We start from the raw sequence: 15,746 nt of genomic DNA on the forward strand, positions 1-15,746 counted from the left end.
TACAAAATACGAAATTTGTTTGGGTTCAAGCAGGGATTGGCGACGTTAACCCACGCTTAACCAAAATTTACACTAAATTATTAAAATCTGATTGTGATTTACAAAAGAACTAAGGGGGTGTTTAACTAAAAATCATAAAGATTTTGGATTAAAAATTAGTTATGATTAATATTAGGATCAAAAGACCAAACCAAGGTCTCTCGGTTTAATTCAAATTTTCGATTCAGACCAAAATTTGATTACCTTTAAAAACAACTATTAAAAATCAACTAACCTAATAACGTCAACTAAGTCAAGTAACTACGTGTCAAATTCTTTTCACCTTTACTAATATTTTTTCTCAAATCATGATAATTAATTTTTAAAGTGGAATAACAGTACCCATATTTGAATACGTGAAAAATGTAGCTATTAGAGGTGTTTAAATTTCGATCTAGATCAAAAAATTGGATTGAAAAATCGAGTCTAGTCCAAAATTGAATAAGTTCAGTTTAACCCTAATTTTAAACCAAAGATTAAATAAATACAATAGTTATGCACTGCATACATACACTACATAATTGGGCTGGTTCGGTCCAGTCCTACCCTTATCCAATCTAGTCTTTAATTCAATTTTTTTTTTTTTATCAATTCTAATTTTAATTGGGTCTAATTAAGAGTCAGTCTGAACCAATTGAACACTTTTCTTACTCATACCCATTTAAAAACTCTATTTGTACCATTTTCTTATGCTACTACTTCACCATTGATTACTGATTACGTTTAAATAAAGGTGAAATTTATATTTATATTTTTTTTATTATTTAATTTTTATTATTTTAATTATATTTTTAAATTAATTTAACTCATATACTTTAATATGTATAAAATACCGACTTATCTCATTTTATCTTTTTTTACATATTAAAATATATATATATGTTAAATTAACTTAAGAATATAATTATAATGATGTAATTAAAATAATAAAAAAATTAAATTATTATAAGAAAAAAATTAAAATATTAAAATTAAATTGATTAAAAAATATAAATAATTAAAATAACCAAAAAAATTAAAAAATCGCATGAAAAAATGTGGAAGTACAACAGGGGAAACATTGATTTGACACATAAACAAATAATAAACTAAGATGATCTCGATGGTTTGATGAATGGGTGTTGGAAGCGCTCGAGCCTTGGTCGTCGCAATCCTTGGTTCAAAAGGTGAAATCGTTTATTTTGAACGCCTCTCACATCAGGCTTGATAGGACATGAGGGAAGATTAATTATGGTGACTCAATCGGACGCAGTGACTAAACTCGGTCTCATCGCGCACAAGGAATCTCCCTCACTTTGGAGAGAGATACTTCTACACTGTCATTTACAAGACTCGATCCTCGATCTTGATCCAAAATTCACCACGAAAGAAATTTTATGTCTTCTTCTTAACCAACTAAGCTGTCCATACGGGCATTTGCCGTCGCAATCCTTGGCAAAGCGTACAGACATGGCGGTGGAGTTTGAGCTGAGGCTGGCTGGCTTGGCGTTTATGCCATTTTGGTGTGTTCTCGCTTTTCATTATTGCCATTGAGATGGCGCTGTCTGTCTCAGTTTCTTTCACCCTTTTGTACCACAATTCTCTAGCAGCTTTTATTTATGAAACATGTCCAACTTTAATCATTTATTACAACTTAGAAGAATTTTTGTTAATTATTATGTTTATATATTTTTCCCCATGCGTGTTGATTAGATATTTAATTTAACACTTGATGTGATATTCTGTATTAATATATTATACATTTACATTAATATAATACATAACATGATACATTAATACATAAGTGTTATCTCAAATATTAAAATTGAGTAATTAAGTAGCATTTTCTTTTTAATTAGATTGGCAAATTCATCTCTCCAACAACAATTATAACTCAAATTGAATATTATCCACCAATAGAGAACTTTAATATCAACATCCATGAGAATTAATTTATTAATAGCGACACTTTGTAACTATTTATAAGTGTTAATGAATTTATTTATTGGGAACGTTATTGTCAAGTCGTTTAAATTTTGTAAAAGAAAGAATGATTAAAGGGCGTAGGGCAGCCTTGCATAAATATTTCGATGATTAAGTACTAAAATTCACTAGAAATTTAAATGTAATATTGAAATTAGTATTAAATGCGTATCTTTTTTTGAAATAAGGGTTTATATATTTATAAAAAAGTATAAGACTTTGAAATAAGTATCCTAGTGTTTCGATATCCATTATAATTAAAAATTTTATAAATAATATTTATCTTGATATTTCATGATCTATTAAAATTATAATTTTTATGAATAATATTTATTTTTTTCATGAAACTTTATGAGAGATTTTACATGTCAAAATTATTTTATTTACAATTTATTCGGAATCTCCCTCAAAAGAGGGCAATTTTACACGATTCTAGTTATCATTCTTAATTCAAAAAGTTATTTTGGATTGAACTTTTCTTTAGGATGATTGATCTATTTATAAATGGGCATAAATTTTGTGATAATTATCTCTAGTATTATGAGATTCACTATAATTAAAATTCTTATGAATATTTTATATCTTGATATTTTGGGATTATCAGTATTAATATTTCTATGAATATTGTATATTATTTTTACGAAATTCTAGAAGATATTTTTAGATGTTTGAATTATATTATTTGTACTTTATTTAGTACCTTTCAAAAGAGAAAAAATTTATATAATAAGCTCTGAGATATTATAGTCTTCCATAACTTATTAGAATTTTCGGGAGATTGTCATATTTTCTTAATTCTTTTATCATATTTATTGAAAAAATAAATTATTTTTTTTTAATAAACTTTTATTAAGACACATGAAAAAAAGACAACTCTTGCTTGCTAACATCGAGTTAGGGGTGTTACTTTGTATGAATTTACCAAAAAAAAAAAAAAAAATTATAAAAACATAATAATAATAATAATATTGTATAATAGGAGTGGAGTGAGGGAAGCTGATATATACAGTTGGCGAAGTAGTAGGATGCAGCTCCACTTTCAACTGATAGAGAACGCCGCCCCCCCAAGTACCGAAGCTCACTCACACTCTTCGGTGACTCACCACAGAGAGAGAGAGAGAGGGGGGGGGGGGGGGGGGGGGGGGGGGGGCATCGAATCGATTGCATCACAGACATACGTTGCTTGGGGAAAAGGGTCAGTGGGGGCAGAGAAGGCGCACGTTATCCCCCTCGGCGCAACAAGACAACCCCTCACCCACTGTTCTCCAAACTTTATTATACCACGTCAGAAGTGTACCCTGCAAGAGTAGAGTTCGTGTAAATTGAATTACTTGAATCCAACTGATAAATTCGCTCAATTTGATTTAATTTATTATCAGTAGTGATTTGTTTAGGTTCGATTATTTTTTTTATAAATATTTTTATTTATTTAATTTAATTTGATTATTAATTTTGATTCAATTTAATTATTTTTTTTCAAGAGTTTTGATTATTTATTTTGATTTTTTGATATTATTAATCAAAAAATTGAACTAAACTTACAACCCAATTCTCTTTTATTAGGTTCGGTTCAATTTTTTTTGGTAAGAATTTCGATTCAATTTTCAGTTCGATTACAACAGCTCAAAATTCGATTAGTTCGATTTCGATTAATTTAGATGATTCAATCACTTTGGTTCGATCGATTATCATTTGAATCAAGCTAGCTACCTACTCTAATAAATTTAGTGTTGGAGAGATTGAAAGTTACGTGATTTTAGCTAAGAGCTCACAATTTAGTTAGTGTTGAGAGATTTTAATTTAATTTTATAATTCAATAAATTGATATGTAAAATTTATTATGCAAAAAATTCCTCTTTGGGTCCTAATAGAACACTACATTTAACAAAAAAAAATTATAGATAATGTTTTAAAATTATGTTTTAATTGGATGACAAGGCCGGTGGTGAGGTTGGGACGACTCGACGTTGGGCGCCACTTGAATCTTGTCCAGGATATCAACGGGAGGATGGCTTCGGGGAGCTCCATAGACAAGTCCTTGGTGGATGTTGTCTTTGTTTTTTATTTTTTTTATTATGTGACCGTTCAAAATATTATCGTCAATATTTGATCAATTTAGTTTTTAAATTTTTTAAAATAATTTATTTTGTTTCTAAAATGTTAGACTGGAATTTTCTTAGCTCAAATGTAACTCTATTTTTTTTTAATAATTGGACTCAAATTCATATTTTTTTTCAATTTTCTTTGTTCTAATTCTAAACTGGCCCTAATTGTTCTTAAACCAGAGATTTGGTGGGCAATTAGAGTGGAGGCAGCAAGACAACGGGACTTTGAATGGGGGGCAAGCAGCCAATAATGGAAGGGGGCCGCCAGTGATGGGGCCTATGGAGTTGTCAGAGTGTGGCAATGGATGCAACATGACCTTGTCGGTTGTTTGGGCCTCAACCCGTACCCCCATTTCTAAAACCTTATTTTCCCGGAAAATTCTTTATTTTCTGGGAAAAATATTTCACTGGTAGACCTAAAAACTGGAATATATGACTGGATATCACTATCCATTCTCACTTTTTTTATCAGCCCGGATCCCCTCAAGTTTCACCACAGGCAACCAAGCTGTCGCTTGTTGGATTCCACGCTCGGCTGGCTTGTTGGAAGCATTGAAGCAGCGTTAACTCAGTCAGCCCCTCTTAAAGCCGGTGGCTCCGGCGGTGGCGGTGGAGCTGTTGCTTCTAAGGTAGAGTTGGGGCCCCATTTCATGAACTTATTCCAGTTCAAGATCCACACTTGTTCAATTAATTTCCTTTCTTGATTTGGTGTCTGGATTTTAGGTCAACTAGGATAATGGAAATGAAAGGCCAGGAAGGGTTTCTGGATTACAATCCCGCGTTTCGAGAGTCCTTGGAAGGCGAAGTTCGAAACAGAACTTCGAACCCAGATCGGCTGACCGGCGGCGGAGGCGAAAGAATTGAGCCCAAGCCAAGTGGGTCCAGCCTCAAAGTCGCAATCCCGGCGGCTAGCGGCGGCGCTAGATACAAAGAGTGCATGAAGAACCACGCGGCGAGCGTCGGCGGCAAGGTGCTGGACGGCTGCGGCGAGTTCATGCCCGGCGGCGATGACGGCACGGCGGAGGCTCTCAAGTGCGCCGCCTGCAGCTGCCACCGCAGCTTCCACCGCAAGGACTCCGCCTCCGGCGCCGCCTTGCTGCACCCACTCCACCTCCCGCCGCCATTGCCGTCGCCGCAGCTAAAAATCTCGCCGCATATGAACGCCAATTACTTCACCTCCATGGTCCCGCCCGTCAAAGTAGCCTTCTGCGGCGGCGGCAGCGACTCCTCGAGCGAGGATCTGAACTTCAACGCTCCGCCGCCCCCGCCCCCGCCGTTCGTGCTGTCGAAGAAGCGATTCCGGACGAAGTTCACGCAGGAGCAGAAGGACAGAATGCTGGAGTTCGCCGAGAAGGTGGGATGGCGAATTCCGAGGGAAGAGGACGCCGAAGTGCAGCGATTCTGCGCCGAAGTTGGCGTCAAGCGACAGGTTTTCAAGGTTTGGATGCACAACAACAAGACCTCGTCTTCCAAGAAGCAACAAAGCCAGCCGCAAGAATGATCTTCATCAAGCAAAATCATATTCCAAATCCCTAGGATATTGGTGATGAGTTCTGTATAGAGATTCAGAAAGACATGGATTTCAATGATTAGCTTCTTGCTGTTTATATCTATATCTATCTATTTAGATATATGCATGCTTCGTCTTGGGTTGATCTGATCATGTTTTTTAAGTTCTGATTTGATTTTCACGGGAATCTTCTCCATGATCTTCACCATTTCTTCATAACTACTGCATCAAGGGAGGAGATGCACGAAGATAATTCTGCTCTTCTGCTTCATTTTCTGGGGGGTTTTCAAGGGTTACACTTCTTAAACTTCTGGTCTCCTCCATCGCTGCAAAGCTGCTTCATTTCCTGCTGGAAATGGAGAAATCAGACAGCTGTTTTGACCCAAAAATGTGAGCCAACTCAACAGCCTTGCCGCTTGCAGCTTGCCAAGCACGATTTTGGCACATAGCCCAATGCAACGGGGGCGCATATTTGAGTGAAGTTAAGAGGGTTTATGGTTTAAGGATCAAAGTTTCTTTAAGAAATTAAGAATATTGTCAGTCCTATAACAATAGAGAGGATTAGCGTAATAGCGTGTACTTGGTTGTCCCCTTCAACTTGATTTAATGGGAAAGATGAGGACTTTTGACCAATTTTTTTTACCCTTAAGTGTAAACAAAATTTTGAAAAAAATTCTAAAAAATTAAGAAAAATAAAATAAGAGAAATTTGTGTTCAACCTTTTGTTGTTTAGTTTTTGAGTTTCTTAGTTTTCGCAATGACCAATCTCATTATGCATGCAAATGAAGCGTCGAGATAAGTTATGAAATTTTCTTTTAAAGTTATTAGAATATTATGAATTATTGTAAAATTTTTTTTAGAGAAAATGCTTAAAGTGGTATTTATTTAAAATATTAAGAGAGAAAAAGTAGAGAAAAATAGAAGAAATTATCAAAAAATTATTAAAAATATATATTTATGTTTATTTGAAATAAATATTGTATCTAGGGATCATTGTAGCTTGAGATTAAGTGGTCTATAAGTTTGGCACAAAAATTAAGGTCGGACATATAAATCGAGGTAATGCACGTTTTTCGAGGTGCTCTAAATTTCGTTCAAAAGATAAGTGGTTCAACCCAAAATTAGTTTTATGCAAATGATTCTATCATATTGACATGTTATGTCATGCATCATGTGGAGCGCATTTATATGTATTGATGATGAATTATGTATATGTTCATGATGATATTATTGATCATGCAACATACAAGGGTTTGAGATTCAAGACTGGCGTCACTACTCTGCCAAATGTGCACTCATATATCTCGGCCTGGTAAGAAGACTGTTAAAATGGAGAGTAGCAATTGGGTGTGGTCGAGTCAAACAAAAAAATGATGTTATGTTGCATTTATGCACGAAATATGTTTATTGTTCCCTTACTTAGATGACACTTAGCAAAGTACAAGATATAATAATTTAATGTTATGTAGCCTATGTGTTTAAGTTATGCTACATCGAATTCTCAACATTTTGAGAAATGATGATGTATAATCTTATTTGTAGTTAATGATAAAATTAGAGTTCGAGGCACGTGATGACGTGGCCAATGAATTCTACGTGTAGATCCGATGTTCTGCTTATTCATGAAGATTTGGTTATGTTATGTTATATTTCAAGTTATGTTGAAAAACTTATATTCTGTTGATGAATAGTCTTTGATTATGAGATATGTCCGAAGCGATCATGTATTATTAATATGGTTCGATGTATGCTTAGGTTCGATTCATACTTCCGCTATTGGTGAATACCTAGCCTAACATTTATGGTGTATAATAGTTCTCATACTAGGTAGGTAAATGAGAAATTTTGAGAATTAATATGATATTGAAATTGTTTTTAAGAAAAATATATATATCTGTAATTTCTTAAGTTATAACATGCTTGAGAAAGTGGTGTGTTACAAATTATATGTATGGAGATTTGCAAAAACAAGTATTAAGATTTAAAAGAATCTCCTAAATTATTTTTATAAATTGATTTTGAACTATAAGATAAATTAAGCAAAACATTTTCGAAAGGAAAAGACTATGCATGCCCTTTATAGATTGATGTTTTTGTCTTTGACATGATTTTAATAATAAAATTCAATTGTATTTTATAATGAAATTACTTTATTAATTTGCATTCACTTTGTGCTCTAAATTTCTTTTATATGATTTATTAAGCACCAAAATTAATTTCATTATACAATTAAATCTTGATGCAATTGAAATATTATATTTCTATTTGATAAAAAATTATTAAATAAAAATTAAATCCAATGCCAAAATATCTTATGATAAATTTCTTATAGTATTCTGAAATATTATATTTTTAATTGATTCAAAATGAATTTTCAATAAAATATCTTTTAAAAGAAATTATTTTTTAATGCATTCAAGATCATCTGTCGACTAACACTACTGTATCTGTCGACTAAGCTCAAGCCATCTGTTGACTAACTTATTTGATATGTCGACTAATTCCTTAGATCTGTCAACTAACTCCTTTGATCTGTTGATTAATTCATTCCATCTGTCAACTAACTCTTTTGTTTTGTCGACTAAGTATTGTATTAATGCTTGAATCTATCGATTAACTTGTTTCTTTTGTCGACAGTTTGAATCACTGAAATCCTCCAATGGCTAGTTTTTAAAACTTTAACGGTCAAAAAATGGCTAATTTTGGATAAGGCTCTTGAAATGCTTATAAATACAAGTTATGGATGAACTTGAAGAGGTAAATGGATGAGAATGAAGTGAAGAGAGATTAAAAATTATTTACATCATCTCAATTGTTTTTGTGCTTTAATATTTTCTCTCAAAGGGTTTGATCTTAATTTGTATTTTATCCTTCAAGCATTTTGTTTTTATTTGAGAGATCTTTGTAACTATGAGATTCTATCTCTTATATTTTTCTCTCTATTGAACATTGCTTGTATTTTCTACCTTGTGTAAGTAAGAGATTGTATTTCCTAACTTGTGTAGTTAGAAAGTCTACTTGGGATCAAGTAGGAGATTTTAGTGAATTGATTTAAAATCCTTAATAAGGAACTAAGGTAGTGGACTAGACTTGATTAAGTTGAACCATTATAAATTTTTGTGTTCTTTGATCTATTTATATTTTCAAGTATTTCTTTTTTCCTCACTTGGTTCATATATTTATTTTTCTTGTTTTACATTCTTTAAGTTTTACATTTGTCATTTTGTATGTTTTATGTTTTAAATCACTAAAATCTCAATTAGATCAAAAAGTTTTTCAAGTTTTTAAATTATCTAATTCACCCCTTTTTGCGTATGTGTCATAACATTACAAACCTATCATGCTGTTGTAGGCCGATGACACGCTAAAGAGAGAAAAGACACCGAAGGTAGAAAGGACGCCGCGATCGTTGTTGGTGGGGACTAACGACACCAAAGGTGGATATGGATGACATGCTAGAGAGAGAGGATGCTAAAGGTGGAAGGAACATTGAGACCTCTACTAGAGGGGACACCAGAGATGGAAAGCCACTACTGGGGAGAGAGAGAGAGAGAGAGAGAGAGTTGCTGGAAAGAGAGTGAGAGAGAAAGTGTCGCGTGAAAGAATGAGATAAAAAATGTTTAGTTGGGCGAGCTGCTACATTGGGACGCGCAAAATCAATTAAATATATTTCATTCCCAATTGTCCAATAACTCTCCTAAGTGTCGTGCTCTTCTCTCAAGTTAACGGTGTGTAAAAGTTATCCCAGTTAAACAAGGTGCACAAAATTACATTCGTCTTCGCTGTCATGCTCTCCTTTTAAGTTAACGATGGGTATTTTAAGTTGACGGTGGGTAAAGTTATCCCAATTAAATGGGGTGTACAAAATCGTACTTCTCCTCATTGTGGTGCTCTCCTTTTAAGTTAACGGTAAGTAAAATTACCATAGTTAAATAAGGTGTACAAAATCGCACTCTCTTAAAGTTACCCCAACTTTAAGAGTAGAAAAAGTTCTATTTTGTGTACATAGAAAATTTCTAGAGACTAAGTATATTTTTATCCTAATTAAGCGACAAATTTTAGTTGACTTGCTGATCCACATGTGGCATTCTCCCATTGGTCTGATCCACGAAACTTTTGCCCGTGGATTTCAATATTTAAGGTAGTCCTAATCTCTTGATCAACTGGGGATGTAGCTCAGATGGTAGAGCGCTCGCTTAGCATGCGAGAGGTACGGGGATCGATACCCCGCATCTCCAAGTATCTATACCATGCCGCCGGCTTTCAATTTTCCCGCCACACGCTTGTTCTCTCTGCAGTTTATTGCTGCCTTTCGATCTTTTTCCACGCGTCTTCTCTCTGCGGTTTATTGCGATCACTTTGTGTAAGTAAGATAAGAGTTTCTCTGTTTTGCGTGATGCCGCTTCGATTTCTGATTAGTATTAAACTTTTTGCTAGAAATTGGATTTGGTTGGCTAGAATGTGATGTTTAGAATGGTCGACCTGATTTCTTAGGTCAGATCCGATCTGTTTCTGCGCTTTTTCTGGCCTTGGATACACAATAAATGTCGTGATGCTGGTTCGATCTTGCTTTCCGGCAGAATAGGCGTCTTTCAACGCGCATCCTATCTCAATTCGCCTGTACACAGGTATCAGGTATATATGCTCAACACGGTGATCAGAATGATTGATTCGGATGTTATTCTCTTGGCCCCTTAGGGATATTCAGATTTTGCGAGCGGGGGAGCCTCTACTTACTCGTGCACCGCAATTCGTCCGGTCAGTTGGGCGGGTTGGTTGACGATATATATATATATATATATTTATGAAAATTTAGATAATAATTATTTTATTTTTCTTTTTCCTTTCCTTTCTTTCCTCCAGCGTTGTTTTGTTTTCTGAGCTCGTGCGGGATTTCGAGTAGACTCTGAGATATTGTTTTCTATCACTTTGGTTGCCTCAAGCGTTGGAAATTTATGCCGACGTACAATGCCGGCCTGAATATAGCGACTGTTCGGTGCCCTCGACTCAGCTATATAAGATTAGTCGGGCTTTGTCGTTCGCATCGCCCACTTGAGTGTTTCTTCTTGTGTCTGGTTTCTCTCCGGAGTTCTGTTTGTCACAGGGAGCAAGTGCCTTTGAGAGTTCTGTCAGATTCGATCGTTCGTGGTCATCGTTCACTGGAGCCAATCGTCGTATCCTGTGTGAACAGTCGCCGGAGCCTCCATGTGACCGGAGCATGGCGTTTGTCTTCAGGGCATCTAGATTTTGCGAGATGGCGAACCTCTAGGCCATCGCGCACTGCAGTCTGTCCGGTTAGTTGGGCGGGTCAGATGACAACATATACATATTTTTATGAAAATTTAAATAATAATTATTTTCTTTTTCTTTTTCTTTTTCTTTTTCTTTTCTTTTCTTTCCTCCAGCGTCGTCAAGTTCGTGCGGGATTCCGAGCAAACTCTGAGTTATTGTTTTTTGTCACTTTGGTTGCCTCAAGCGTCGGAAATTTATGCCGATGTACAATGCCGGCTTGAATATAGCGATTGTTCGGTGCCCTCGACTCAGCTATATAAGACTAGTCGAGCTTTGCCCTTCGCATCGCCCGCTTGAGTGTTTCTTCTTGTGTCTGGTTTCTTTCCGGAGTTCTGTCCGCCACAGAGAGCAAGTGCCTTTGAGAGTTCTGACAGATTCGGCCGTTCGTGGTCACCGTTCACCGAAGCCAACTATTGTATCCTGTGTGGACAGTCGCCGAAGCCTACATGTGACCGGAGCATGGCGTTTTTGTCTTCAGGACAACGCTTTCCAGCGTGTCTCGGTCGTCGTTCGTTTTGCTTTTTGCCAATTTCCTTGTTCCGGTGGTGTACTCGCCGAACCATTGTTCTCCGATTGCCGCCTGCCTTGCCGGAATCTGGGTTTGTGACACTGCATATCTTTATCTGCTGTTTTTCCTTGCTGTTACTGTGCTGAGTATATTGCTGTGGATTAGTGTTGTGGGAGGTTTGCTGTAATCAATTTCAATTTATATGCAAATTACTGTTACTGCTTCAACAAAAGATGGTGCGAATGATCTGTTCAGATTATTGTTCGCTTATTAATGATGAGAGAGATATGCTGATGCCAGCGTTCAAATCGGAGATTATTGTTCGTTTATTTATTAATCTCCTGTTTAAATTCTGTTAGTGTCGATGATTTTGTTTATTTGAACATGTATATGCCTCATGGTGGACTTAGCTTGTCTCGCTTTCTGTTTTTACTAGGAATTTTGTTGGTAAGACGATGAGAAAAGGAGATTAAGCTTTTATGTGAGCAAATAAGTGAATACTTCGATGGAAAATACACAAACTATTTGATACGAACTGAATTGGAGAATCCATTACAATAAGGCACACTAAAGGGGATAAACAGTTACATGGATTGCTTCAATGCCACAAGGAAGACAGAAGAGCGAAGAGAATAGTAGCCAATTTCAAGCCATCTATCTTAGATATTTATGCATCTGCATAGTAATTTATAACATGCATCCATAATATCATTGACGGACTTTCACTTCATTGGAGCTTTGGTTATTCATAAGCCTGCTGATAACAAACGAAAATAGATAGGAAAATTTAAGAATTAGTTCTTAATGAAAGCTGACACATGCATGATAGATTCTCATGGGAAATATGGTATTTAACTTCCAACAATGAAAACACACTAAGCCTTAGTCTTAGTGGATGGGTCGGTTACACAGATTCTAATCATCTCTATGTTGTGACCCTATTTTCTGCAAGGCTATTTACTCCCAAATTGCATAAATTAATTAATCTGTAGCATTTCTTTGGAAGCTATCCCAGTCATGAAGTGTACTTATCTACAGGTCCACAGTATTGCTGAGTATACCTGGAATCTCACTTTAGTCATCTACATCTAACCGACAAATAGATATAGGGAGAGGATGAATCTTTAGAATTTAGCTTCATGGTGAGGAAGGAAACTTCTATCCTGTTTTAAAAAGATGGGCTATGAGTCTAATTATTCATAAAGCTAGTGTTTTCTTACGTATTAAGCAAAGATGAATCTAGTGCTGGCCTTAAGCTGGTTTAGACGCCTTTTTTTTTTTATTTATGTTCTTTTGGAGAAGGCACATGCTATAAGACAATAATCCAAATGAAAGTGCTGCTGGGTGTTTTGCTACGCTAGATCTGTAAAGTATTGGTCTTAAGCACTGACATATGGGTGCTTGGAGTATGAAAGAAGGGAACAAGAGCATGCGTTATAGATATTATTAGGGTTCATGTAGTTTCTTCCCAAGTTATGGATGTGTGCACTTCTGTAAAATTATTGCTATAGTTATATAATTTTTTTTTATCATTTACAAGGACTCTCGTCCATAACTCCCGCAAATTGGAATAACACATCACCTAAAGATGTTATAGATATTAGAACATTTGATGGTACTATTAAATCCTGGTATGAGTAAAGGGGACGTATTTGTACTGAGTGAGACTGATAATCAGCCATATTTAACAAATATGTTTTTCATCCAAGTTTTGGTTATTTAATTCTGTTAATGTTGTGACTTGTTCTGAACAAATATGAAGACGTTTTCCAAATTCAGATTATAGGGATTCGCCAGATATGTCTAGAAGATAAAGACACCACTTCTAATAAATGCTAAACATTGTGGGATTTTTTGGAAATTACCTGATCTAACCAATGGATTACTATTATTTATCAACTTAAGACATTTGGAGATTTCTTGTCATGCTAGATAGATAAGTGGACCACGGTGAACTATTCCCTGAATCTCAGTACAAGGAAAATACCGGGGAAATTAGGTATTTTAGCTGGTTACAAATAGAGCTAGGTAAAATGACTGACAAAGAAGGAACTATAGAGTGCAATAACAGATAAAATTTACAATATAGTATGTTATGGCAAAGAGAATTATATTACCGCCAAACCAAACTACTGTCGTTCATTGCTGAAGCCTCTACCGTTCCTCTCTGTGGTCCTGTAATTAGGCAGAGGTACCTGGTCAGATTCTATTTGGATTATGTCATTCACAAGGATCTCATAATGCCTCTTCACTTCCTCCACTGATTTCCCACCCACAGCCCTGGTTATATTTTGCCAACGATCAGGGGTGTCCTTGTCGAAAAAGGCTAAAGCCTCTTCAAATTGCTTGTTCTGCTTTGGTGTCCAAGATGAGCCAGAACTACGTGAAGAAGTAATAGAACTGGATGCCATTTCGACTAGTGAGTGATAGTTTAGAATCAGAAGGGTTTTGCGTATATGGGCTAAAGGTAGATGCTTGTAGGAAATAGAATGTCGATGCAGTTTGGAACTAAGGTCAGTACTTGAAAGTGAAAAGCGTCGACAAAAGGAAAGGAACTTAGAAAGCAAAGAGCTGCCTCAGTCAATGGAGAAGAAAGAAGTCAAGGGATAGAATGGACGAGGCATTGCCATGCCAGCTCCTTATAAACTGGAGGGAAAGGTTGGGGGGGGGGGGGGGGGGGGGGGTTGGAGCTAGTTGGCGAATATTTTCTTTTTCAGCTTTTAGGAGGGAGATAAGACGAGCGGTCATCCGTCGTTTTCTTAAAGGCCACCACCACATGAAGCAAGTTTCACTTGGATAAGAGGGGTAAGAGAATCAGCAAAGTGTGTCAAATGACAAGCTCTTTTTTTCATTTTTTAAAAGTCATTTTCTTGTCCTTTTACATTATCATCAGCAAGTGGATTTCCTGGAGAATTCACCAACTTGTGGGGATTAGATCCCCGAATTCGTAGCCTTCCTTTTGATATAGACGCCAAGAAGAAAATGAATTCCTATCCCTGCAATAAAAGATCACTAAGATATTCCCTGTCTTCTTTGGATGAATTTTTTTAGTCTCACTTAATTCAGAACGTTGGCATAATAATAATCTAGATTGATTGTGGATTACAATGATTATTCTTGGGAAATGGAAGTAGAGGTACGTTCGGTGTCTTCAGGCCACTTGCGGTTAGCTGTCAGGACAAAAATAATTGTCTTATTTGTTTCCACAGCAAGAGCTAATCCATTTCTTCTTCTTTTTGCTCATGGCATAAAAAAGGGCAGACGGTTGTCCAATTGTTGCTGACTCAGCGGGTTAGACAACCATTGGAGCTTTCAGTAGATTGTATGAGTATGAAGCTTTTGGTATGTCAAGTAAAAGACTTTGCCGTAACTGACAGCCTCCTCTGGAAATCTGTTAATTGTCGGTTTATCTTCAGAGTTTGCCACGTCTAAACTCTTCGACGTTTCTCTCGCCAAATTAGCAAAGGGAAAAAATTACAGCAGAAAATGGCAGGTCTTTATTTCTATATTGCAAGTTTCATTTTACTAACTTCCCCATGGGAAATCGTAACATGTCAACACTTGATGTCGATTTATAAGATGGGACTCTACATCCCTGGTTTAACTGGACAATTCATGAGCATTTAAGCAAAGAGAGAAAGTTCAATCCTGTGAATTCCACCTTATTGCAGTTGTTTGACATTGCTGATCAGATTGATGAATTCTTTGTTCTTAGACAGTTATTTCCTCATAGTGGAACCTGATGTGTTGCTCATGCCAAATCTTCAGTTCATTCTGTTTACAGGGCACAGGCCAAATTGCTCTGACTGCTCCCTCATCAGGTAAAAGGGATCACAATGACCTCAATGTTAATTAGACGTCAATCCAGGGCACAAAGATCCCATTATGCTTGTGGGGAAAGTTGCATTTCTAGATCTTTACTCCTGTGTGTTCCTAGAGATAAGTATAATAAAAGCTCTTACTGAGTGACTTAAGCTAATTAAAAATTAATCCGAGGAATTCATAGGTTACCTCTTTCCAATCCAGATGTGATGGTTATGATGGATGGAGTGACCATTTGGGTAGTTTCCCCAACACCGGGAGAGTTGATATTTGGTTCTTGTGAGGCGAATTATCAGCCAATTTCTTATTTATTATTTATGAAATTTCTTTGGCAGCTAGCTTTACCCATGATGTTTCTTTGTGATGTGGAGCTCTTACCTTAGAAACATTTAAAGGACAATGCGTAATCAAATTACCTTTGGAGAGTTGAATTAAATTTCTCTCCCACATGGGATTCAGGTTAAAACTTTCACATCTAGTATTCCAATCTGGGCATACACGCATATGA

At 36.0% G+C, this 15,746-nt stretch overlaps 2 protein-coding genes and 1 non-coding gene across 4 annotated transcripts; 2 read left to right on the forward strand and 1 right to left on the reverse strand.

Moving 5' to 3' along the window:
- The first annotated feature begins 4,426 nt into the window (after positions 1-4,426).
- Positions 4,427-5,808, forward strand: LOC127808201 (zinc-finger homeodomain protein 2-like). Its single transcript, XM_052346624.1, has 2 exons — positions 4,427-4,735; positions 4,830-5,808. The coding sequence occupies exon 2, from the start codon at positions 4,843-4,845 to the stop codon at positions 5,605-5,607; it is 765 nt and encodes a 254-aa protein (XP_052202584.1). The 5' UTR covers positions 4,427-4,735; positions 4,830-4,842; the 3' UTR covers positions 5,608-5,808.
- A 3,973-nt stretch (positions 5,809-9,781) lies between these two features.
- Positions 9,782-9,854, forward strand: TRNAA-AGC (transfer RNA alanine (anticodon AGC)). Its single transcript has one exon. It is a non-coding gene; the product is annotated as a tRNA-Ala (tRNA).
- A 2,051-nt stretch (positions 9,855-11,905) lies between these two features.
- On the reverse strand, positions 11,906-14,009 carry LOC127808271 (protein RADIALIS-like 4). Of its 2 annotated transcripts, none has more exons than XM_052346735.1 (2): positions 13,534-14,009; positions 11,906-12,170 (listed from the first exon to the last, which is right to left on the reverse strand). In XM_052346735.1, exon 1 carries the CDS (start codon positions 13,825-13,827, stop codon positions 13,546-13,548), a length of 282 nt encoding a protein of 93 aa, XP_052202695.1. In that variant the 5' UTR covers positions 13,828-14,009; the 3' UTR covers positions 11,906-12,170; positions 13,534-13,545. The 2 variants fall into 2 exon arrangements, with proteins under 2 accessions (XP_052202695.1, XP_052202696.1); XM_052346736.1 differs by having other exon boundaries at positions 11,906-12,173.
- Between the last annotated feature and the right edge of the window lie 1,737 nt (positions 14,010-15,746).

This window comes from Diospyros lotus, chromosome 8, assembly GCF_014633365.1.
Source record: "Diospyros lotus cultivar Yz01 chromosome 8, ASM1463336v1, whole genome shotgun sequence".
Lineage (NCBI taxonomy): Eukaryota > Viridiplantae > Streptophyta > Magnoliopsida > Ericales > Ebenaceae > Diospyros > Diospyros lotus.